This window comes from Nymphaea colorata, chromosome 7 (assembly GCF_008831285.2).
Source record: "Nymphaea colorata isolate Beijing-Zhang1983 chromosome 7, ASM883128v2, whole genome shotgun sequence".
NCBI classification, from domain to species: Eukaryota; Viridiplantae; Streptophyta; class Magnoliopsida; order Nymphaeales; family Nymphaeaceae; genus Nymphaea; species Nymphaea colorata.
The window spans coordinates 7,762,371-7,788,118 of NC_045144.1; the positions used below are offsets into that span (position 1 = coordinate 7,762,371).

General features: G+C 37.1%; 3 protein-coding genes across 6 annotated transcripts; all 3 read right to left on the reverse strand.

The window, feature by feature from the left end:
* Nucleotides 1-665: 665 nt before the first annotated feature.
* Nucleotides 666-1,872, reverse strand: LOC116257870 (serine acetyltransferase 1, chloroplastic-like). The gene has a single exon (XM_031634876.1). The coding sequence runs from the start codon at nucleotides 1,794-1,796 to the stop codon at nucleotides 849-851; it is 948 nt and encodes a 315-aa protein (XP_031490736.1). The 5' UTR covers nucleotides 1,797-1,872; the 3' UTR covers nucleotides 666-848.
* Nucleotides 1,873-8,733: 6,861 nt separating this feature from the next.
* Nucleotides 8,734-13,678, reverse strand: LOC116257713 (two-component response regulator ORR24-like). The gene is made up of 5 exons (XM_031634669.1): nucleotides 13,591-13,678; nucleotides 12,286-12,441; nucleotides 10,077-10,505; nucleotides 9,874-9,986; nucleotides 8,734-9,534 (listed from the first exon to the last, which is right to left on the reverse strand). Exons 1-5 carry the CDS (start codon nucleotides 13,676-13,678, stop codon nucleotides 8,734-8,736), a joined length of 1,587 nt encoding a protein of 528 aa, XP_031490529.1.
* A 6,858-nt stretch (nucleotides 13,679-20,536) lies between these two features.
* On the reverse strand, nucleotides 20,537-23,978 carry LOC116257805 (uncharacterized). 4 transcript variants are annotated; one of them, XM_031634797.2, is made up of 2 exons: nucleotides 23,860-23,978; nucleotides 20,537-23,039 (listed from the first exon to the last, which is right to left on the reverse strand). In XM_031634797.2, the coding sequence occupies exon 2, from the start codon at nucleotides 23,031-23,033 to the stop codon at nucleotides 20,883-20,885; it is 2,151 nt and encodes a 716-aa protein (XP_031490657.1). In that variant the 5' UTR covers nucleotides 23,034-23,039; nucleotides 23,860-23,978; the 3' UTR covers nucleotides 20,537-20,882. The 4 variants fall into 4 exon arrangements, with proteins under 4 accessions (XP_031490657.1, XP_049934858.1, XP_031490656.1 ...); XM_050078901.1 differs by having other exon boundaries at nucleotides 20,537-23,103; XM_031634796.2 differs by having other exon boundaries at nucleotides 20,537-23,206.
* Between the last annotated feature and the right edge of the window lie 1,770 nt (nucleotides 23,979-25,748).

A 25,748-nucleotide genomic window follows, 5' to 3' on the forward strand; every position in this document is an offset into this window, starting at 1 on the left:
AAAAAAAAAAACGTACGAGTGGGTTTTTGCATATAAAAGAAGGTAGCAAAATATATGTGGGGAATGTGTTGTTCTGACCTGTTTTCGTCAGGCCCCAATGCAAGAGATTATAGTGAAAAAACGTATTTTAGTTTAATTTAAATTAATAATTTCTATATGATGTATTCTATTTCGTAAAAGCAGGTATTCGTCCCAATCCCAAAGTTGTTGTCACAGTTGGGCGTGTTCATGCTACAATCAAAGGCAAGTGCGACACAAAATTGAAGGATGTATTGTTGGTCCATCCAAACCTTCAGGCAAGTCCAAACTTCGGAGTTATAAGGATGTATTGTTGGTCCATCCAAACCTTCAGGCAAGTCTAAACTTTGGAGTTATAAGCGCTAAGTGGCTTTTCTTAAGTAAATATTAGCGCTTGAGGATTTCATGTCCAAAGTGGTTTTTCTTAAGTAAATATTAAAAAAAATGAAGAAAACTAAACGCAAGCATTTTTACTAAACTAATTTAATTCAAAGTATGTGTATGAAAGGGTCAGCTTGGACTACAAAAGGTTACTTAAGGAATCATTTTGCTTAATATGGGCTTAACCAACAAGGTAGAGAGAGAAAGAGAGATTAGGAAAGATACTTTATCTTAATTATCAGCAAGCCAAGGTAAGCACACACTGCAACACTTTTCAAGGAGGAGAAAAGAACAGCAAGGGAAAGAGCAGCGAGGGATCTATTCAAAGATCCTTTTATCACAATTTTCAGCGAGATGCTGAAAAAGAGGCACAACGCCACCCACTTTTGGAAAAGGAAGAAAGCATAAAAAGCAAATAACCAGGACCAAAACCAGTCTTATAAACCTTGTTAGATCACATAGTCTGACCACTCATAAGTCTGGTCCATGGTGAAGCTGGGCACCTTGGTCAGCTTCACCGGGTTCTCCCTTCCGCCCAGCAACCTCGCCGGGTTCCCAACTGCAGTGGTGCTCTCCGGCACCTCCTTCAGCACCACCGAGCCCGCCCCAATCTTGGCCCCAGCACCAACCCTGACGTTGCCCAATACATGCGTCCCGGCGCCCACTAGGACCCCGTCGCCGATTTTCGGGTGCCGGTCTCCGACGACCTTGCCGGTGCCGCCAAGTGTCACATTGTGCAGGATCGACACGTTGTCGCCGATAATTGCAGTCTCGCCAATCACGGTCCCGGTAGCATGGTCCAGCAGCACACCCTTCCCGACCCGGGCACCGGGGTGTATGTCCACAGCAAAGGCCTCAGACACCCTGTTTTGGATAACCAAGGCCAATGGCACCCGGCCCATGAGCCACAGCCTGTGAGCCACCCTGTGCGCCTGGATCGCTAGGAACCCCTTGAAGTTGAGCATGATTTGAACGTAGCTGACACAGGCTGGGTCCCTTTCCTTAATTGCTTTCAGGTCTTCCCGGACTTCGGCCCCGATGGCGCGGTCCTCTGAGAACACGGCCTGGAAGACTTGGGCTAGGTTCGGACCAGGCAGGGAAGGTGTGCCCAGCCTGTAGCCCAGATGGGTGGCTAGGGCACTCTCAAGTGTGTCATGTGCAAGTATTGCAGAAACATAGTAACTACCCAACAGAGGCTCCTCCTCCACATCTTTCTTGGCTTCTTCCTTCATCTTCGTCCACAGCTCATCTGCCTGAGTCTCATTGCGGCCATGGCTGAATGCCTGCGAGAATTCATGAGCCAAGTTGCAAATGGTGGTGTCCGGCTTATCGAGCTGGGACTCGAAAGAGAGCAATTTTCCGGCCATGCCGGACCTCGAGAACTCACAGGCTGCCATGGGACCTCTCTAGAGAGCTTCAAGCACAGGGAGGGAGAGGAAGGGGAAGAGAAAGAAAAGAGCAAATCTTGAAGAGGGTGATGCCTCTGTGGAACTTTTGAAGTTGGTCTAGGGGCTTATATAGGGAAAGGATGAAAGAGGGTCAGAGAGTTGTTAAGGGATAAACTCAGTTGATTTGTAAACACATTTGGGACTCAACAGAAATTGAATTTATTAATAACTTAATGAACTTAAAGTAATTGTCCTTGGGAGTGGACATTGGGAATCTTTTCTTAAAGAATTGTGGGCTCCCAACAGCTTGCACTTACATGATATTAAAATGTTATGTTACGACAAAGGAAGTTCAAGTTATTAGCCATTTGGACGTAGAAAAACTTGAACCAATTTCCCGTTAACACATCCAACACACAAACAATTGTTATTTTTTTAGTTTAAACCCCAAATTTTACTGCAATTATCAACTTTTTCCATTAAAGAATGAGTTCTTAATTAGGTATACGTGTTTATTGCTTTGTATTGCATGGTGAAGTGAGTTCCACTAGCTTATTACGTGATAGGTTTCTTTAAGAAAATAATTATGCAAATGTGAACTGCCTGTTCGAAGCCTACCAAACCAACTTGGTCATGTTCTTCTACAAAGTAAGAAGAGTTTTGAAGGCAAAGAATTCGTATATATACAATTTATTTGAAATCGTTATCTAGACTTCTGAAAAACTAATTGATTTTGTATTAGATGTAATTTGATAATGCTTTGAATGTGAAAATCATGCATCCCTAAGGTATATAGTTTAATAGCAAAGCAGCTCATACTAAAGGGCTCCAAATCAACCATAAACGGCGTGATTTTTATGTATAAGGATTTAACAGTCAACAAAACTTTTCACGTTTGTGGAATTCGTAGTATGAAACTATAGTGAGAGAAAGAAAGAGAGTGGAAATTATGGATAAACTTTGATTCATACATCTTTTAATGCGCTGCCGTTCCTTTTTTGTTTTCCAATTCCAAGAAGACGATGTGATCCACGTAAAGAAATGCAATCGAATCTATTTTTTGAATCCGTCACGCATGCAAAGACCTCGGAATACGGATTTAAGAGCTCCCGATGCAAAATTTTAAATGATATTCATAGATTTCTTTAAGTCCTGAATCAGATCTTCGATAATATAAACTGGGTATGGACCAGATGCCCGTGCACATTTCTTGGGTCCCATTTGTTTAAATCGAGTTGAAAAATGTTTGATTCCCATCTAAAGCCTGAAATCAACATCCCACCAACTCTCTCTCTCGCCATTCGGCTTGTGCATCGTCTTCTTTCTGCAGCTGGGTGATGGTGTCGTTCCGTCCTTTCACTTTCTTTCCTCCCCTCTTATTTCTTTTTTTTTAGTTATATTGTATATTTCCTCATTTGCTTCTTTTTTGCAATAACTGCTAACTTGTATGTTTTGTTCTTTATTTTGTTTTTGCAGTTTGTTCTTATAATTAGAGGACTCTTTCTTCACCCTCTTATTTGTGCAGGAAATCTTCACCCTCTTATTTATTCTATTGTGCTGCTAACTTGTATGTTTTGTTCTTTTATTTTGTTTTTGCAATTTGTTCTCATGATTAGAGAACTACTTAAATTTTATTATATATTTCCGTTTTTCTTTCTCTAATCATAAGCAGTCAAGGCCAAAGACGAGGGGGAAATTTGTCGTCAAAGGAAGAATTTTTCAAATCGTTCACCGACTTTTATGTACAATATTAAGAAACTTCCCCTTGTCTTATTTTATTGTCAACTCCGGCTTTAGGTAGTTGGATTTTTAGGACAAATAATTCAAACTTTTGTTACTTGAGCCTCGTGTAAAAGCAGGTTTTAGCATTTATTTACAGGGGCAGAGCAAGAAATTCTGGGGCTAACGAACAAGACCATAACATTTATTTACAAGGGTGGAGCCAAAAATTTTGGACAAGCAATCAATTTGTCAAAAAAATGCCCAATGCCTTATAAGTCAGTTACAAATACAAAAAAGAAAAGAAAAGGAAAAAACTAAAACTGATGATTAAAAATTTGAAGATCTTGGTCATCACTCTTAAGGCGAATGGCTAGTGGCATAGCTGGTTGGACCTGAACCTGGTGGGAAAGGATTTATGTAGCTTGCCAAGGATCAGTTTCAACCCGTGGCAATTATTTGACCAACTATAGTGTCAATTTCTACCAACTTTGAGTTAAAGGAGCACTAAGTATAAAGTTTTAAATTTGTAAGGGACACTATGTAAATTAAAAAAAAATAATTTGAAATATCAATATGAAACCAATATGTAAATGAGAAAAGTTACCTTGAAATATCAATATAAAAATAAAAACATTTTTGGTGTCTATGCGGGCAATTGCCTATACTTAGCTCACACTAGCCTCGGCCCCTGATCCAAATGCATAGGATCTTATGCCAGCATAACCATACATACGTTCCACCGTTGATGCCATTTATGACCACTTTGGCATTAGAGAAAAAAAAAAATTATGAGGGGGGTGTTAGAATAAATCAAACTCGAATTTGTTAGGCATACAATCAACAATACAACAACTAGTTTGTTTCATGAACCTATCCTAATCTTTGGGGTAGACTTGTGAGACACTTCTGAAGTGTCTCTTCCGCCAAACAACCCCAAGGGTCCACTCTTGAACTTATGTCCTTCAACATCTTTTTGTACATTCTTGTAGATATATGTGGGATTTGCTGGAAATGGAGCAAGAGGTTTTCCTTTTAATCTCCAAGGGAGTTGGCGCAATGGTCGGGGCAAGGGTATTAGGCAACTGGTTCTCATTTCAAAATTTCTGTGGTGTCAACCCTCTGTGCTGCAAAAGAGAGCTCGAAGCACCTAAAGAAAGCCATGTATCCAAGAAGCATAGGGAGTTGGGCGTGGACGGCTTAATGTATTCTTTGATTGTAAAACTCTCTGCAGACGTGGTAGGAAAATCGTGTCTACAAATAACATAAAGTCCTTGTGACTTTTTCTTCCTTCTCTTCTGTTTTTTCTCTTGGTGTCGTAAGAGAGACAGAAATGGCAGGAGAATCTTGTCTACAAATCACATAAAATCCTTGTGAATTTTTCTTCCTTCTCTTGGGTTTTTTCTCTTGGTGTCGTAAGAGAGATAGAAAGAGGGCCTTGTTCCTACACGAGCTCCCACAACCATTACTTCCCAGCAACGTTACAAGCCCCACAATGAAAAGCCCCACAATGAAGGACAAAATCCAGTTTACGACCCCGATGAGAAACTTGTTCTGAAGCCTTTAGTATATCAAACTTAAGCACGGTTCATGTATATATGTGTACATGTGGATGTTTAAAATTGATGATGACAATATATTTGCATATGGTTAGGTTAGATTGTTGTTTCAAGTTTAACAATCTATTGGAATTTAAATAAAGAAAAGTCATATCGAATCTAAATCTGATTTTATATTATATTTGAATCTGAATTTTGAACAGAATTTTACCAATTTTCAAGTTTTAATAGCATTAGATATAGGATATTTGTTTAAAAATGAATCTGATCCGAATCTGTATCAGAATCTGTATATTTATGTATATCGGAATCCGAACCTATTTCTTAATCGGATATTAAATTTTTTTTCATATCTGTTTTTTCGGATCGGTTCGGTCAGATGTCCGATTCAAATCGGATATATTAACGTCCCTACATGGACGTTACTCCTACGTAATGCAAATGGTGTCATGCGCAATGTTCGAGCGAAAGGGTATAATGCAGGGCCATCGGGTCCGAAAGCAACCCTGTACCTTGGCGGCAGGAGGGGAAGTAGGCTAGCTTCACCTCTCACTAACCACCACCTCTCTATCTTCATCATTTTCCTTGTCTCGGACTTATAAGGCCATTATACAGCAGCAATTTAATGGTTCAACTGTAGTTGTCTCTAGCAGAGCAATTAGAAATTGTTAATAATACAAAAAGATAGTTCCTAATTGCTTGAAGACACAATTATTGCTTTGATGGATCAATTTATATGATAGTGACTCCATTGTGTGTCACTTCTTACGCAATCTGATGTTATTGGTGCATACAACCGGGGACTAAATGCATTTAAGAGATTTTACGGCTTCTCCCAAGATGATTTAATTAATTGGGCTTTGTTCATAATAATAACAGGAAAAAATTCACACATAAATACAAAAACAAAAAGACTTTACTAACCTGTTTAGAGGCTGCAAAATTGGTTGAATATAATAAGAAGATCTTGTCATTTTTTGTTGCTTTAAATATGAACATGTCTAGGCAGTAGTGGAGCCAAGTATAGTGTCCACAGATCAGATTTAAATCGGGTATATCCTTGACCAAATCCATCCTTTTGGATATTTACATATTTTGGATTATATTTTGGACAAAAAAAGTCATATCCAAATCTAAAACGCGATTTGGCGATCCTCATCCAATCTAAATCCAATTTTATATTCATATCTAAATCCGAATTTTGAACCAAAATTAGCTCATTTTCAAAATGTAAGAGCATTAGATATAGGACGTTTGTTTAGAAATAAATCATATCTGAATTCGATCGAACACTCATGTATATTAGAATCTGAATCTGATCCAAGCTCAATTCTTAAATCTGAATCTGATCTGATTTCTTAATCGCATGTCAATTTTTTTTTCCATATACGTTTTTTCATATATTGTTGTCTCTAATAAGTAGGTGCAGTCTGTTGTGACACCAGTTCTATAAAACTCCTTTATTTTTATATTGCTGTCTTAAGCGATTTGCTCATCTATCTATAGCTTTTCAATGCAAGATCAACTTAAGTTAGGCAATTCCAGAGAAGATTTTACAGATCAGATCCGGTTGAATCCAGGCCTTTACCAAATCCTACTTAGTTGGATCTCATGCAACTGGATATGTGTTCAGGCTTATATTACTGAGACTTTATTTTCGAAATGAAATCTGGGTCCGACCATTGTAAGATGTAGGCATGTATTCGAGTCGCGGCCTCTGTCAGGTCCAAGATTATGAAACTGCAGAATGAATTCAAATCTAGTTAACAGAGATACAAGAATATATGTCACACCCTAAGACTTAATCGCCTAAGTAATTGGCCGTCTTAAATACATCTTACGCGACTGTTTTTAATTATATAAAATAAAAAATAACTGTCCGGTCACAAAGGTAACTAGTTGATTTCAATTATATATACTTCTTATTATTATTAAAAAAACTATGGGCTTCCTTCAAACCATGTTCCCCAAAACAGCGGGCCAATTTTTTGTATTATAAACTAACTAAAAGAAAGACAACTGAAACATCTTTTATATATATATATATATATATATATATATGTGTGTGTGTGTGTGTTCTTGGGTTTTCTGTTGAATCTGACATCATAGATGTGCTGATCATGGTCCGTTCGCTAAAGATATTATATTTTGAAATAAATTATGATGCTGAAAACAAAGGACTTCCTTCACCCAATTTTGACAAGTTGGAGATATATAAGGGATGTGTTGGATCATAGTCTATTTCCTAAGAATAAATATTTCACTGCTATGGAACTTATCTATACATACGGCCGCATTGACAAATGACATAGATTACATACTTATGTGGTTTCGGAAAGCGTCTTATATATATTTTTACATCTTTCTGAATTACTGTCATAATATTTTTCTCCGAGATTATAAGCAATTCGACCGAATGGCTGAAATTATCAATTCACTGAATTGGCATCCTGGAGATTCGGTTCAATTTGCGTTTTTTACAGCACTAGCAAAAATGGGTTTTACATTGTCATGAGGTTTTTCTCTTTTTCTTTCTAGAAATATCAAAAATCCAATCAGAACTAGATTCCCTATAATCCACTGAAGTTTTCTTAGATCCCGCTATATTTCTTTTGGATGTTTTTGTGGATGCTTAATTTATATCTAATTTGATATTTCAACAGCAGCATGATCTTCTACCATGAAATTCTTCTCTTGAGAACCATATGAACATTGCCATTATCCTCCATGATTCTGGCGCTATCATCTATTAATATTCACTCCTTGATTTTAGTTTGGCTTTGATATGTTCATCCCATACATGACGCGGGCCATAAGTTATTGCTTTCACAAGGTAGGAGTAAGTTATCAATTTCATCAATGCTTAGTGGAAGAAGGATTAAATTCTATGTGACTAGAGGCCCTTGACCTTGCCAAATATTAGAAACAGTTGCAGAAGTGTGGAAGGCCGCCGTAAATAATGCGCGAGTCGAGTATGATCTGCAGCACACGTGAGAACCAGAGTGAAGTTTAAGCTCGCCAAGCTCGACGAGTTCATAATGGCATTCTCATATGAATTGCAGAAGCATTAATTTCTTAGTAAAATCATATGGCAGAAAAGGTTGATCCGTACTGAGATATATCATAGAGTTGAGCAAGTTTGTGATGAGTTGGTTGCTACTGAGAAATGAATCCTAATAATGTATGTATTTTGGTCCACTGTTCTAGTTTAATGGAGATCATAGATTATATGAGGCAACAGATTAAATCTATCACAATGATCGATTAGAAAATTGTGAAAGAGAGAAAGATGTTTAGTGAGAATCTGATAAATCCGCTCACTTCGTGATTTAGAAGAGAATCATTTAGCAAACAGGATACTGCAGAGATTGCTGTAATCCGAGAACAGTTCAACCAAAGGAGACCAAGGCATGTTCCAGGTTCATGCTCCTCAACAGCTGAACCACATCACACATTGCTTATTGACAATTACACCAATCTAAAACTGCGTACCATTAGGCAACCGAAATTATTATTGATGTTTCATCTTCATTGTCATTACCGTACTTGATTTCTTTTCTTCTCATTCCTACCATTTTCCATCGTCATCTGCCAATACAGGGTTCTGTCAACAGTACCCAGTCCTGCACCGTTACTAAAGGAAGACAGCCTTGCATTCTCCATCTCCATTACCAAGACCATCTACTTCTCCCTGCCGAATTCTGCAAGTCTTCAGCTCCATTATTCGAATGATAAGACATTGGTTGGAAGCTGCCTTCAGTAAAGCTCGGAGTCGGCAGGTTTCCCCCAATCACAGGACCTCGTTGAAGGGCTTCTGCTGTTGTACCCATATCACTAGTATTTGCTGGAAATGGCGGAGTGGTATCACACGTTAGACCAGAAGAGAAGTTGCCAAGAGCACTAGTATTTGCTTGAAATGGTGGAGTGGTATCACACATTAGACCAGAAGAGAAGTTTCCCATGGTTGTTAGATTATCAGTTGATCCTCTACCGAGGGCGTTCCCCTGTGGAAGAAAGTTATTCCGCAGATGATCAACCCTGGCATTGAAACAGGGAGCTCTGGAAGGAGCAGTACTCCAACCTCTGCTGGGCATGTATGAACTTGAATTCCATGTGGAGAACTGGTGTTGGTATCCTGTTGGTACAGAGTGTAACGGCATGTTAGAGCTCCCTGACACTCTTCCTGGCAGACTCAATTGCCTGCGGAATCTTGGTATCGATCCCCCAGTTGTATAGTAGCTGTGCCCTCTGAAACCTGTTAGTCCACGTCCGTTGAACTTATTGGTCAGCAGATGATCTTTTGAAGTTGAAAGAAGAGGGCCGGTTGTTGAGGGCTGGGGTGCCTGGTTCACCATTGAGCCTGCCGAATAGGCGAGCTCACTGTGCCGGTCTGTGAGATCTTGATTTTGCATAGAAACAGTGGCAGCTATTCTAGCTTCCTGTTCTCTTTTCGAATTCAGCCTGTACTTCTGCAACCACGATGAAAATTTTTCAGGCTTGTCCAGTTACTACTGCCAAAATGACATATAATGCATTTTAATTGTTTGATAATATGGAGAACAGAACCATCTTCAGAGCTCATGAGCATAATTAAGATGGTGGTAGATACGGCCAGCAGATGTTAAGGTGCATGCTTAATCATAAATTCATAATGGGATTTGCGAGTTTGATTAAATGGTCGATATAGATGGTAGAAAGATAACAATTTAATCACATAAGAAGCAGATTATTTTGGATGATTACTGAATCTAACTTTGAAGCTTAGAGTTTCAAGACATGGAGATGATAAGGCGCACTGAAGTTGTCACCTGCAGATGGCTGGCAACGTTTTGCAGTGTCAACCCCGGTACATTCATGGCCCTAAGAATCAGCCTTGGGACAGCTCCTGATGAAGCATTTGTTAGTGATTTTTTGCTCAACACTGTACGCAAATCCAAAAACAGAAGAAAATTTAAGGGAAAAACAGAAGAAAGAAGAAAAAGATACAAAATACATAAGTTAATTTACGTACTCTGAGGATTTATCATATTCATTGCTTCAATAAATTTACCGTGCAGTTCGTTCGTCCAGACCACTCTCCTCTTCCTCCTACTCAACGAACCTTCATTGGAATCGCCATTATCAGTTTCCATCTCCATCTGTTCATAACTACTCTCCTCCTCTGAAGCATTCGATTCAGAAGCAGCCATGACACTTTTCCCATGGTCGACGTCGTCATCTTCTTCTTCTTCTTCATCTTCATCTTCATTGACACATTCAATGCCCTCTTCACCAACATCATTTGTTGGGCTTCTTTCGACGAATTCAAATGCCTTTTTTCTCTCTACATGAAGCCAAATATTCTTGATCTCTTCCAGTCTTATCGGTTTTATCAAAAAGTCTTTTGCTCCACTAAGAACTGCTTTAGTTATGGCCTCTGTGTCTGCAGTTGCTGAGATCACTAAATTGCAAAACAATATGGATGTCAAATATTTTATGGTATACGCTGAAGCTAGCTAAAAGCTGGAGGAACTTCTTCTTTTGATAGGAAACAAAGCTAAAAACTAAAACAATATGAATTGCATGAGTTGCTGCTCAACTTCAAACTTTAAATAGGTATTATATATACCATGTGTGTGTGTGTGTGTGATGGATATGACCTTTTGTCTTAAGGTTATCAATCTGGGTTGTGGACAATCAACACTAATTTAGCTTAGAGATTATGGATGTCGTCCAAGTTTTTAATGCGAATAAGAACTTGATAATCTGAAACTCAGTTTGAACATAATGTGACTTATTTCGATCACTTTCTTGTTCAGAATGCTAGTAAAATTCTGTGATATTGTAAAAAAAAATATATGAAACTGATTTCGACAAAGGTATCCTAATTTTAGCTAGCTTTATTGGGGTTTTTTCTTTGGGAGGGAGATTGAGGAAACCGCACTTGATGGCATAAAACTCCGAGGCTAATACTTTCACCATCAAGTTGGCGCCCATGAAAATGGAACCCGCAACTAACCTTATACCAGCCACTGATCCAACCATCTACACCGGGGCCGAAGCCAAAGGGCCGCCAAAGGCCATGCCGCCCCCTCCACCCCGAACTCAAATTTTCAATAAGAAAATGCATGTAATTTTAAAAACTTTTCATTTAGCCCGTATAACAAAATTTTGAGAAAATTAGACTTGTGTGTCTATTAAAATTTTGAAACTATAGCAAATGTACACAAATCATTTGGGGTATATTATGCTAATTAAACTTCATCATTTTACTGCTTTCCTCTGCAAAACATCCAAATCCAGGTGAATGAACTTTAGGACATAAATGTGTAAGACCCAAGTTGGATAAAGAAGTGTATTTCGAATCTGAAGTGTGGAAATAAGTTTCAAAATGGTTGGAGAAATAAGTTTGTATATGTAAGTAAAAAAGAAAGTAAATCAACATAAATACATGAAAGAGGGAAAAGTTGGATAAAAGGTTCATGAAAAAAGTGAAGTGCATGTCTATAATAATATAATGCCATAGGTACTCTGTCAAAAACACAAAATATGAAAAAGCACAAAGCAAGTAATAGAAAAAAAAAATGAGAGAAACGGCTAATAAGATCAAATTAAGTAATTAATCAGAAAACAAGTTCTCAAATCTAAATGAAACGGGTTCGTCTAAATCACAATTACAATTCTCCGTCTATAGGATGTTTTAGCAGTGTCGTCAATATCTGTGTCGTGCTCCAATTGACTCCAAATTAAAATGGTTTTGGCCATTATAGATCTTAAGATCTTACATTTCTATTTATTTGAATGTTTTAAAATGTTTATTAATTATTTAACATAAAAATTAAGGTAATTACTAGATACAAACCGATTCATATTATGCCATGAAATGGAAATCGAGATTTGCAACATCACAGAAGGCATTTGATTGCCTATGATCTAAAATCATCAGGATTTGAGAACCGTGGATTTAAGATCAGATTCTCTTCATCCATCTTAAATCCAACTTTTTTAGAGAAAAGCTAAGGTCTGACCTGAAAAGATAAAATAAGAATTTTAAGTATAGATATTAGATCTGACCTAAGATCCTTATTAAAATTATCCATGAATTTTGCTGTGGATGGTTTGTCACATCTACCACATCATGTTCACATAAAAGTTCATGGATTTCAAATGTGAATAATCAAAAGCTCTTAACATTTTTAGTGACTATGAGCTTGTGGGTGTTGCGGGAGTCGGGCACTAACAAACGACAGGCAAATCCATTTCCCCGTTGGCTACATCGAAGAGCTCGGAGCCCTCCATCTGCATCATGCGCGCATCGCCAACGAAAATATCATAAGATCCTTGGCTTTGATCCTTTAACATCTGCATCGCCGTCGCCGGACTGCTCGTCGCCGTCACTGTGAAAACAAGAAGAATAAATGCATGATTATCCTAAAGAAAGACAACCAAATACAATACAAAGTCGCAGCCAAATCAGATTCAGTACAATAAATAAAAAACGCCGGAATCTTCACATTATGTTCCAGACATTTACATCCATGGCTACCATCTTACACCATCGCTCAGCAGATATCAATCACTTTTTTCTTGTAGAAGGGTGAGTGGTTCATTCATACCTTGAGAGGGGCCACAGCTCCACTTTGTGCCTGCTACCCTCAGATTTTACAGAGCTTGTTTTGGATTTATTACAGTTTGATTTATTACAGGTTACAGGAAGAGTTTAAACCCAAATCCCTTAACAGATTGACGGTCTTACTGTATCAAGAATACAATTTGTGAATCTAATTATGAAAAAGGAAATCCCGAAGCACTCAAGTCACCACTGTAACGATCATCACCTTACACAGGTAAGTTTCAACAAACAGTGGAAAAAGACATTGAACTTTTGGATTCTTTACTCTGTTGATTACTCCATCACCATCAACGCAGAACAGACAAACCATAAGAAATCATCAGAACCCACTTATGTCTCTTCTAGTTCTATACGAATCAGAATTCATCATTGAATCTTCACCGTGGACATAAGCATGTCGATGAGAATCGATCCTCTAATCACCCACAAGAAAATGCAAATTATGTTTTAGATTCGAAGTTTAAGTTTTAAGTTTCAGAACTCTGAAATATGTGTGTGTATTTTTTCTGCAATAATAATGTTTGCAGCCTATTTTGGCCCTCGAATACCACTGTATAGTATTCAAAGATGTGATGCAAAATCCTTCCCACAAAATCTTATAATATTGTAGAAGTCCTGAGAATTAGATCTGAGAGTTGATTGGTAAGTTCTCATTCACGTGGTTAGAACTATTTCGAGGAAGAACATCAGAAATCAAATCTTTAATGTCATAAGTTCACTGCAACAATCCCTATTTTCCGTCAATATCATGTGAAATATTTTGCTAACTGCTCCTAGGAATCAAGCAGGTTATACCCATCATAAAAATAAAATAAAATAAAATAAGAAACAAAATCAGAAAACCAGAAAGAAAATCTTCCTCAAAATCCTCTGCGTCCTGAGGAATTAAAGAAAAATAGCAAATAAATCTCACCGTCATATTCGCAGTGCTGAAGCATCTTCTCCAGCAGCTTCAACGAAGATGGATCGTCGTCAACCAGCAGCACTCTGACCACAGTCATCTTTTCTTCGCTTTTTCCACGATTGGTGATACAGCAGGTTCAAATCCTTCGCTCTCAAGTGAATCTTATTTGCTTCTGATTATAGAAAAGGAAAAGAAAAATAAAACGAAAACGATATCTCCAGCAAAGAAGATATCGCAAATAGCCATATATAGAACAGCAAGGAGTGGAAAGAATAGATGCAGAAAATCTTCCTCTCATCTCACTGATAAGAAAATAACATCTGTAGAAGATCATGAAAATGAATGGCTCAAGATTTGGAAACCATAAAAGAAAATGGTGCAAGTAATTGGCCTCTGATCCTCATCAGACTCTCCCAATGTTGATCACCTGAATCGTTTTTTGAATGGAATCGGTCAAGTCAATCAAGCGGTGAATCGGTCACTTAAATTATTCAGCCAAATCCGCTGTGAATCGGTAAAAAAAAAATACTTACAATTATTTCAAACAAATAATAGAAAATATTATCAAATTTAACTCAAGATAAAAAAATTCTTAAACTTTATGAAAAATATTTTAAAAACAGCATGCAGCACTTTCTGAATCAAGAGTAAATGTTGATTCAAGTTACAAGTAGGATATGATATCTCAATCTAACATGCATATTCAGCTTTATTAATATACAAAGGGATTGAATATGGTGAGACTTATGAAGATGGAATTTGATGTGTATGAGAGCTATACATTTTATCATTTTTACAAGTATTATATGCTCTTAACCGGTATACAACATCCTTTCGGTCCTTCGTAGGGCCATAAAATCCATTTCTCAGTATGTATATGAGAAACTCACATAATACTTTTCTCATCATGCGAGAGTCGGAGAATGTTGGAAATTGGATTTGGATCTTCCCATATAGAAAAAGGATCTGATTTGTTCTTTTCATATTCAAATTTGAATTTTTCTTAATTTCAAAGTTTGAACAAGTTAAAAAGTGTGCATTTGTCTCATTTTGTAAGTAGATTTATGAAAATATACACTTCTCGAGTTCTGTGAGAATCTTGGGCAAATTTCATCTTCATTCAAGTATAATTTTTTACTTGAATTATGTTTGAATTTCCTTACACCATCTATCCATCAAGAACATATTTAACACGAACAGTTTTGTGCAAAATTCGATTGTGATATACGACTGTCTCTGAGTTCTTTACAAGAAGAATCAAAAAGAAATCTAGCATACTCTGTTCTATGTTGCTAGCAACCGATTGTTCCTAGAAAGTAAGAAACAAGTGAAATTTTAATATTGCAAAAAGACATAGTCACATATGTAGTGTATGGATATTATACAGCAAAAAATTTCTCGGTTGTAATACTGCAAAGTTATATAACTTTAAAATATCTCAAGAAAATCTTCGTAAATTTTAAAAAAAAAATAAACATTTAATAAATTCTGAAAATTATTTAAAAAATAAAAAATACAAAAAAACATTAAAAGAACACGTATAATATGTGTTTTTTTTTCACATTTTTGATTTCTAGCGTTTTTTTTAAGACGCGTTTAATTGCCGTTTTATATGGCTGACTTACTTCTCGGACATTATATGCATTTTTTTATAATGTGTTTTATGTGACAATGCAAGAAACAAAGGGGATTTTATTGTGGGAACATGCTTGGCAACAATTTGCTGCTCTTATTTCTTGCTTTTCTTCAGGTTGGTTGTTGCTGAATCATTAGGTCTTGGTGGGTGCAGGAGAAAGAGAAAGAGTCGTAAGCAGTGGCGGAGCCACATTGTGGCTGGAGTGGGCAATTGCCCACACCAGACCAATAAGCTTACATTATTTATGTATAAAAACCTCATTAATTTTTCATTTTTTACATGTGAATGCCCCTTCAAGTTTGAAATTTATACTTAGAGCGCCCCTTAACAAGAAATTTCTAGCTTCGCCACTGGTCGTAAGGATGCATACGAAGATCTAATGAACTGCATGTTGTGGTCGTAGACATGTGTAAAGAAAGATTAATTGTCTTCAACGAATAAACAGGAATATATCGCTTTCTTTATTTTTTGGTTTTTTCTTTCCTCATAAAATTTGTTTGTTACATTAGAACTATGCATCCTTTCTCACGAAAAATGGAAAGCACTCACTCAAAAAATGTTAAAAGTACATAAAATGAGTGGTTTGAGTTATATGCCATAATATATATATAAATAAGAAATGTTTTTTTTTAACGTTTGTAAATCACATTTTAATCACTTTTGTATCCACTGTATATGCAAGGGCGACGCCAAGGGGGGTCTACATGGGCCCTGGCCCCATCTCAAAATTTAAAAAAAAAAATACACGTAAATTTTAGAAAATTTTACATGTTGTATATAAACATTTTAAAAAATGATATTTTGGCTCCTATCAAAATTTAGAAATTTTAATTCGGTCCCTCTCATAAAAAATTTCTGGCTCCACCCTTATATATACACAATATTGCATTATGGTAGCAGGATATGGTGGCATGATCATCGGTTACGCTTGAACCAAACTGTTCCAAAAGAAAATCTAATATGAAAAAAATACTTAGTATCTGATTAAGAAATCAGATTTGGATTCGGAATTAAGAAAGAAATCTTACCAGATTCAGGCATACATAAATATCTAATCGGATTCGGGCTCAGATCGGATTTAGTTTTAAATGAATCCTATATTCATTGCTTTTAGGTTTTGAAAATCGGACGGATTCAGTTCAAAATTCAGATTCTGTTGTGAATGTCAAAAATGGCTTTGGATTGTATTTGGATGATGAAATCAAATTTCAGATTCAGATATGACTTTCTTTCGTTCTTGTTCGAATCTGAATACGTGATATATTTTATTCAAATCTGGTCTCTTGGCATCCATATCATCAGCATAGATGCCGGTGACACTGGTATAAGCCTTGTCCTTTGTAACATTCTTTCAAACACTGTTTGACAATTTGAATGTCTCGTGGCCAAGAGGCAGTATAGGTCGATTCACAATGCTATAAAGCTGTGGCTGAGTTATAAAATATGGTCTGATAGTTGGGGACTATATGTAACTGTGGGTAAGGGCCGAGACCCGGGCTGCCGGGCCGAGACCCGGGCTACCGGGCCGGATCGGGCCGGCTCGGCCTGGCCCGATGCCCACCCTATATGGGGGAGTAAGACTTTGTTCCAGTGGCGGAGCCAGCCATATGTTGCGCAACGGACCACACCAGCCCATCCAAAAATCTTTATTTGTACATGGACTCTTCAAACATTTGTTCAAACATTTGTTTGAAGAGTCCATGTACAAATAAAGATTTTTGGATGGGCTGGTGTGGTCCGTTGCGCAACATATGGCTGGCTCCGCCACTGGAACAAAGTCTTACTCCCCCATATAGGGTGGGCATCGGGCCAGGCCGAGCCGGCCCGATCCGGCCCGGTAGCCCGGGTCTCGGCCCGGCAGCCCGGGTCTCGGCCCGGCCCAGCCTTACCCACAGTTACATATAGTCCCCAACTATCAGACCATATTTTATAACTCAGCCACAGCTTTATGTTGATTTATATATATTACTGCCCTTTAAAGTATAAGAGCTTTTAAATTAGTGGCCCTCGGCCCAAAATTTCTGGCTCCCCCACTGCTTTGTGTTGTAGTCCTTTTGGCATGGTGGGCAGATTATTTTGAAGTATATATGGTGGGCTTTCTTTTTTCCTTTTTTTTTAAAAAAAAGTTGAAATATTTTAAGATGATTTTGAAAGTAAAAAGTGACTTTTACAAACTAAGTAGATTTTGATCATCTCTCTTGAACATGATCAGGACCTTTATATGCCTTTTACGTCAAAATTATCTTATAAAACCGTCGGTCAACTTATATTTTTCCCTTGAGGGCAATGAGGTCGAAGCGCATCAATTGTTGGTTGAAAATTTCACTGTCACAAAAAACTCATTTAAAAAAAAAATGTGATAAATTAAATAGTCGTTTAAAACTTTTAAAAAAGTGTTTTTTTAACCTCAAAAACTAATTTTTCGCATTTTTTCACTTTTTTATTTTTTTAATATTAAACAGTTGTTTTATTTTTATTTTTTTATTTTTTGCAAATCTATTATCTTTCAATGTTTGTGTTAAACTCACTTATTTTATTTTTCCCTTATTTTTAATTGTTTTTTATTTTTAAAGTCTTACCATATTTTTTCTGTTTTTTTCAGACTCGCCATATTATACCTGAAAAAAACCTCAATGAGTCAAACAGATTTTTAAATGTCAGCAGAGACAGCTAATTCTTTCCATGTCGACCAATGAGTCACTTTTAAAACATAAAAAAAAATCCAATATATTAATTAAGATATCAGATCGGATCTGAATATCACAAATTGTATTCAGTTAGATTCTAATTATGATTTGTATAAATATTCAATCGAATCCAAGTTCGGATTTCGATGAGATATAGTTTTACACAAATATATGCGGTTCAGAAGATTCAGTTTAAAAGTCGGATGCAAATTCATATGTTAATCTAGAAACTAGATTCAGATCGAATTTGGATTGTGAAGTAGGATTCCTACTGGGTATGGAACATACTTTTCTTCATTCATATTCAAATTGAATATATAAACATCTGAAAAACTGGATATCCTAAAAAGCATAAATCAGATCTGCTGACATCCTCACAACCCAACTATAACGGCTGATATTTCATGACACAACCAAAAATATTTTTATGGCTTGAAAATGTGTGCGTAAAATCAAGAAAAAAAAAAATAAATTATACCATCTTCAACGGTGTCTATCATACCTATTCTTCCTAGATGAAATAAGAAACGCTTTCTTCCTAGATGAAATAAGAAACGCTAGGAGCGTAGTCAGAAATTTTTCATGAGGGGACCAAATTAAAGTTTATAAATTTTGGTACAGGCCAAAATATTATTTTTCAAAATTTTTATATAGTACAAGCAAAATTTTTTAAAATTTATATGTAATTTTTAAAAAAAAATTGAGATGGGGTCACGGCCCATGCAGCCCCCCTTCCCTCTCCCCTATGAGGCAGAGCTAGCCCACAAAATTTACTTTATTTACTTATGTATAAAAATTCTATTAATTTTCAGTTTTTTACATATAAGTTCTCTTTAAAGTTTGAAATTTAAAACTAAAGTATCCTTCAGCTAGACCCCTGCAAATGAATGGCACCAGCTGACCGGTCCACCAAGTGATGAATTCTTTCACCTTTACCGCCATATATATATATATATATATATATATATATATATATATATATATATATATATATATATATATATATAGTGTTTAAATGTGCTTCCATGTCTAGATTATGGAAGTAAATTAGACATGCAATATGAGTCTTGTAAGAATAAACGAAAAAAATTTTGACTGTTAATTATTAAACTTTTAATTCAATCTTAATCACACGCTTGAAATAAGCAAGTTATGCAAGTTTTAAACAGATTTATAATACTTCTGTTAAGAAAATCACATCCACATGATTGATTCTCCAAGAAAATGACAAAAAAAACGTAAAAGACCATTTTTACTGAACCCATTCAATAAAATGCCGTTCTCTCTCTCTCTCTCTCTCTCTCTGTGTGTGTGTGTGTGCGCGTGTGTGTGTGGTTGTGTGTGTGTGTAGAGGGAATTTTATACACTGCAGAAGGGTACGAGAGAATCTTGAAGAGATCTGAACTATAGTTGTCCCATGTGGTTCACTTACCTTACCATGAATGAAGCGGTAAATTATGTTTTTTATTATAAAACACGACTTTATATTACACCAAGGTTTCATTGATAATGAGCTGTCAATTTTTTAAGGGTTTCCATAACCTACATCACTGTCAAGGTCACATGACCCAAAACTTCTTTCTAATAAATAAAGCATGATGAGATTTTAGGATTATTTATCAGGCAGAATTCATTGGCATCAGTTCTCATGCCCTGTATGTTGTCAACGCTTGAAGCAAGTAGGGAGCCTACTTGTGTGTCAGAATCACATGATGCAGGAGTCCTTTAATACTGAAAAAGATGGTGCAGATCACACTTTCAGGTCTAATATACAAAAATTGAACAAAAAAATGAAAAGGAAATAACATTTTGCTCGTTAGGTTTTGTATCTTCATAGTAACTTTCAACTGTCAAGTAAATAAAATACATACTAAAAAAGCGTATAACTTTCAGTGAGACAAAGTAAACATGGTCAAATTCAAAAAGTTTCATGTGAATGCCCAGTTGGTGATATATATATATATATATATATATATAAGGACCATCAGAAGCCACCTTTTAAGTTGATCTTGAAATGGAAGATGCTTCCAACGTGGATGGTGAATTAAACATATGCTTCTTAAGCAAACATGGAGATAGTACCACTACGAGGTATTCATGCAAGTTTTCGAGGTCATGAAAATTGTGGCACCTCGATTTCTTTCCATAAATATAAGGCCAACAAAATCTCTGCATAAGAAGCACAATCAAATTATGCAGGAACTATACTTGTACGGTAATTGATTCTCATCCTCAGAGATTTGGTTATTTGGTTTCCACATGCAAATATCTTGTCCTTCTATGCTCCATATCCTGGAAAAAGTACAGTGTCTTTGACAAGCGCCCCTTCATCTCTGGAGTAATAATAGTTACTAAACTTATATAGCAGAACTAGCTTAACTACCACAAAAAAGGAACCAAGAAATTGACTACTTCATTGACATGTAACTAAAGGATAGTTCAAGCTGCACCAACAGCACCCGCTTCCATTGCTTGCCAGCAAAAGGAAAGAAAACATACTAACTGTTGTTCATAAATATATGATTCCCCTATGCAGGAAGCATTTACACTTTTATGTATGGGGAAACAACTAAAACTATTTCTTGATCATCCTACAGGAAAAGTGTAACAAATTTGTGGATTTTCATTTCCATAAATTGCATTGTGTCGCAGGAGAACACAAATAAATTTGCTTGTATTTAGATTCTAATAACAAAACGGCTACTGTGGTCTCTGTGATTCATAAAGTACAATAATCATGGGTTAAATCCAAATACTTGGATAGAATTATCTAAAAAATAAAAATAACAGATAATGAACGGCAGAAAATGTCAACTTTCATGACCTTCGAATTTGGTCATGAAGCATCCAATGCATTTATCTAAGAAAAGTCATCCCCAGGAATTTTCCTGATGTGCATTTTTCTCAAACCTGGCCATGTCCATCAGACAATATTTTGTATCCTAATCTCCCCATCTGTGTGTTCAACAGTTTCCAGGCTATGATGCACTAGTTATTTCACCTTCTGCTCCTGCTGTAGCATAAAGCAATTCCTGTGGGGTGGCTGCAGTGTCTAGATCACGACAACCATTTGGCGTGTTCTTAGCTTGTGCTTCTGTGAGGTTCCAAGATGGAACCTGGTGTGAAAACTGAAGCATCTCATTCCTTGGTATCCATCGAACAGCATTTGGGTCCATATCTTTTCCATATACAGTCCTGAAACCAGCAACTTTAACAAGTGGAACTACACATGTGCCTTCTCTCTCTGTGTAATCTTCAAGAACCTCCACCATTTCATATTTGTGTCTTACTGCAGCTGGTGTACAGGAGCTCCAATCAGCTGACCAGTTCTTGTAAATAGCCCAAGTATCACCTTTTCTAGGGAATATTTGAACTTTCTTTCTCTTTTGAATTTCTGCATGAACAATATGAGAGAACACATTGACTTGATCGATCATCTCCACTTTTTCTACTACCTTGAAATTACCACATGATTTAGCAAACCTGTGATTGACCCATGTAACTGGAGCAAACTCGTCATTTCCTTTACCATTCAAATAACTAATTTCTACTTTGAAAGGGATTAGAGAAATGACTTTACGAATTTTGGCATAAATACGTGGCATACCATCATCACTATCATACAGAGCCCATATCTGATTTCGCCGAAAGCAATTCTCCATCCGGTGTTTATCAAAATCATAAAAGTCTGGATCAGGTACTTTCAACAAATCCAACTCATCTTCTGAAGCACCGACTGAATCATCAGCTTTTGGTAACTTGTCTTTGTAAAAGCCTGTAAATTTGACAACCTTGAATTGAAGGGACTCCATTGGCTTTGGCTTTTCCTCTGCTGTCTCTGTTGCTTGTGCAGATTTCATCTCTTCTAATCGCTTCCTTATGTCCATCCTTGCCTTGTCAATTAACAACTTCCGAGTATCAAAAGCAGGAGCAGCACCAGATCGTTTGACCAGAAATCTCACATCATCTTGGTTTGAAGGTTTCCCATTGGACAAACCATTCTGCTGCACTGCACCTGGTCCATCGCTTTCATAGGAAGGGTTTGTGCACATATTTTGACCGGCCTTGGCAACCTTGTTTTTCTTCCTTCCTGCAGATTTCACTGTTGCTATGGAACTGCCATTTCCAACAGCAGAAAGAGCTTCTTCTTCATAAGCACAGAAACCTTTCTCAGCTTTCCTTCGCTTGATGGACCTTTCTGTGTTCTGGGCCATTTCTTGTGGCAGACTCTTGCCAAGACCTGAAAATGTCTCATGAAAATCATTCATGGTGCAATTTTTCTTCGCAGAGTTTAGCATGTCTTTGTCCTTAGCAGTCGAATTCGGCTTCCTGATCTGCTTATGATCGCTTTGACCATCCTCGCATGTAAGTGACCAATTAAACGTGGCATCAGAACCATTTACAGGAACGACGGCAATTTCTATAGCCAAAAAACAGCTTCTGCAGTTTCGACAAATGAGCCGATAGTTGAGATAGATCCTAAGATACTCATACTGCATTCTACAAGATGTACATTCTGTCCAAAAAGTGAGTGATTTTAGTTGATGATGGGAAGACGACTGAGGTGGTCCCACGTAAGCTACCTCTGAAGTCTGAGTGTGGGATGCACTACTAGCTGTCCCCTCCAGAGAATTATTGCCAACGTTTGCAGCAACATGAGAACTTGTGCAGAAGGAAGCTGCAGCCTTGCTGCTGGACTGCGAAGCCTTCCTATGTGATGTTACAGATGACTGTAGATTTCTCTTCTGGTCATATTGTGATCGCCTGCTTTGATCCGACAGAACATTCCATGCCTCTGAGACATACTTAAATGCTCCATCAGCACCAAAAGATCGATTCTTGTCAGGATGAAGGATAACAGCCAATCTCCTGTACTGTTTCTTGACAGTTCTTTTCTTAGCCCAGGGATCCAACTGAAGAACTGCATAAAAGTCTGTGACACCATTGATCTCAATTCCAGCAGCAATATGGACATCCAGTATTGTCAACAACTGAGAGATACCCTCCAACTCAGGGTTCAGTTTTTGTGCTTTCAAGGCGTACTCTTTAGCACCCAACAAGTCATTCTCAGAGAACTTTCTCTCAGCAATTGCCTTGGATTCAGCAGCCTCATCTCTCTGGCACTCCATTTGCGTCTTAAATTCCCAAAGAGAGAACGACCAAAATGAATTAACTATTCTTTTGAATATCTAAAGCCATCTGTTCAAATTCATAAAGAACCCTTTACAATCCAATCGATAGTGAGTCTGTCACCTTTCATCTCGAACCAACTCTCAACGAACGTAGCAGGACGAGAAACATCCTAGATCGGGATTTGCAAACAACAGAGAAAAGAAAATAACGACAACTTCCGATTCCAAATGCAACAAGGAAGCCCAGGTGTCAAAATTTAGCAAGAATTTTGCAAAATTTAGTGACTGGGAGCAATAACTACGCGGAGTTAGTGAATGGAAAAAAAACCTATCTCCGCGGTTGGAATTTTAGGCGTTAATTCTGCATTTTTACGGTGATCCAAATGAAATTGGAATTTCATGGAATTCAACCGAAAAGAAAAAGATTCTGATATTGGTGGCCTCAATTTGAGCACGAATCAACTTCTTGTTGTTTTACATAACTAAACGAATTAGAATAAACACACAGAAAACCGTAAAACCCCAAATTCTCCCCTCAGGTAGCAAAACAGAAGGAAGTTACGAATCCGAAGCTGAAACCGGACCTCCTAAGAAAATTCAAATTCTCAGCAGGAGCTCTCATGAAATAGAAGACAAGTTCCACTAGGCATCCAACAGATGAATACAGACCCTAGGGAAAAAAATCATCTCAACTTGGCCGGGACTGAAGACTCCTGGTCGTCAAAACCAAAGAACAAGGAAGAAAAGCCCCACCACCTCGTCATTCTCAGTCACAGCAGGGGTTAAACGGAAATCAGGAACAAAGTTTTCGGAGGAGACTTACAAGCCGAGCCCAGATCCGCCATTGATAAGAACTAAAGGTCACGATCGCTGGTCGCTCAATTTCTCTCCCCTCGACTCCATTGATGCAAGGATCGAGATCTTTTTGGTTCCCCTTTGCTTCTTTCGTCAACTTTGGACAAACAGGTTTTTGACTTGCCCGAAGCTTTGTGATGGTTGAAAGAATTATGTCCTGCGACCCCACTTTTTCTGATAAATTCCACAATGGTGCTTCTGTTTTTCTATTTATTGTTAATTGGCTAGCCAGGAGTCGGCAAAGCTTTCGCCACTTCCCGCTGGGGCAAACGGATCGGACTTACCATCTATCAGACCTGACCAGATCAGATTTTATCTAATCAGATTTGGACCCGAAGTTAACTTGTAAATGCAATCTGCATTCAATAGGCACATAATTCAAAACTTATGTCCAAATGGGTCACCTTGAAGAATCTGGGATTTTAATTCAGGTTCTATAAGAAAACTTGAATATCAAATCCGAATCCAGTTATCCTTTTTTTACTATGCCAACTAAGCCCATTCGGATTGAAATCCATGAATTTACCCCAAAAAAATTGATGCATATTCATGAACCAATAGTTCGAATGTTCAATGAACCTACCTCAATTTTTTTAACAGATTCATTAAACACTCGTAAAGCGTTTCTGCTAACAAACGACCCATTAGGTGTCGTATAGAAATTGAAATCAATAAACTGTCGCATGTTCTTGGATGACAAAATTGATACGGATTCATGAAACAATAGTTCTAGTGTCCAGTGAACCTACCTCAATTTTTTTATCATATTCATGAAGCACTCGTAAAGTGTTTCTGCTACCAAACGATCCGTTAGGTGTCATGTAGGAATTGGATTCAATAAGTTGTCACGTGTTCTTGGCTGACAAAATGTTGTAAAACTGTCACTAAAAACTTCATACAACAAAAGCACTAGTGATGGATTATGGTATAACCACAGTTTATATTGTTTTTAATAACTACTTATGGTATATCTAGTCATAATTTTGAAATATTTAGTCATCCAACAACATCTAACAACCAGCAGATTTCAATTTTCGTATAAAGATATTGAAGTATGTCAGTTGTTTGCCGGATGGATTCATTAAAATCTAAAAAACTGTCCTAATAAGTTGCAAAAAACATACTGATCTAATGCACTTGTAACATACATGAGGTTTGGTTATCTAGTATAATAAATTCAGAATTTTCTTTTTCTTTCGACGGCTAATGTGGAAAAATTCAAAGGCCTGCACTATTTTTAATAAAAAAATAAAAATACAAAACTAGGTAAGAGAGCGTGATCTTAGGTAGAGAAAAAGGTTGAGAAAACCAGTCTCAAATTAATATTTTTCAGTAAATGATGCAATATTAAAAACTCACAGTGAAAATCATTTTTTGTTTAAATATTTGATCCCAAAAAATTCTAAAAAAATGTGGAATTTTATTGGTAAAATAATCATTTGTTGAGGAAAAAGTAGCCAATCATGAGCCGTCGTAAAGGTTGCAAGGAAAAGAAAAATAAGTTGCCTCGTTTAATAATCAATCGGTTCACGTTTGAAAAACTTAGAATAAAGTACCAAATCGAATTTCGTTGCAAGTTATTGGTCAAGTTTGAAAAACTTATAATAAAGTGGAAGAAGACGTTAGGTTCACGGTCGGGTTAGCCAAAGCACGTGGTTCACCTTGTGTTAGTTGTTGGACCCCAGTAGCTTCACTGAAAATCCAGATCTTGGCCTGAGTTGACCGGGTCCAATATCCAATTGAATTTGGATCTCACTTTTTTGGATCGGTTTACAGATTCATATCTGATCCTACAAAGCTGGTTTTGGGATCTCGTTCAGTAAATCCAGTGATGGACCTGGATCGCCGATCGGATAT

Excerpts from the sequence above, each read along its gene's own strand:
- LOC116257713 (XM_031634669.1), bottom strand. The coding sequence starts at position 13,678 with ATGACTGTGGTCAGAGTGCTGCTGGTTGACGACGATCCATCTTCGTTG. Across the intron at positions 12,442-13,590 it reads TCAGCACTGCGAATATGACG|TGACGGCGACGAGCAGTCCG; the intron begins GTGAGATTTATT and ends TTGTTTTCACAG. Across the intron at positions 10,506-12,285 it reads AATGGATTTGCCTGTCGTTT|TGATCTCAGCAACTGCAGAC; the intron begins GTTAGTGCCCGA and ends TTTGCAATTTAG.
- LOC116257870 (XM_031634876.1), bottom strand. The coding sequence starts at position 1,796 with ATGGCAGCCTGTGAGTTCTCGAGGTCCGGCATGGCCGGAAAATTGCTC.
- LOC116257805 (XM_031634797.2), bottom strand. The coding sequence starts at position 23,033 with ATGGAGTGCCAGAGAGATGAGGCTGCTGAATCCAAGGCAATTGCTGAG.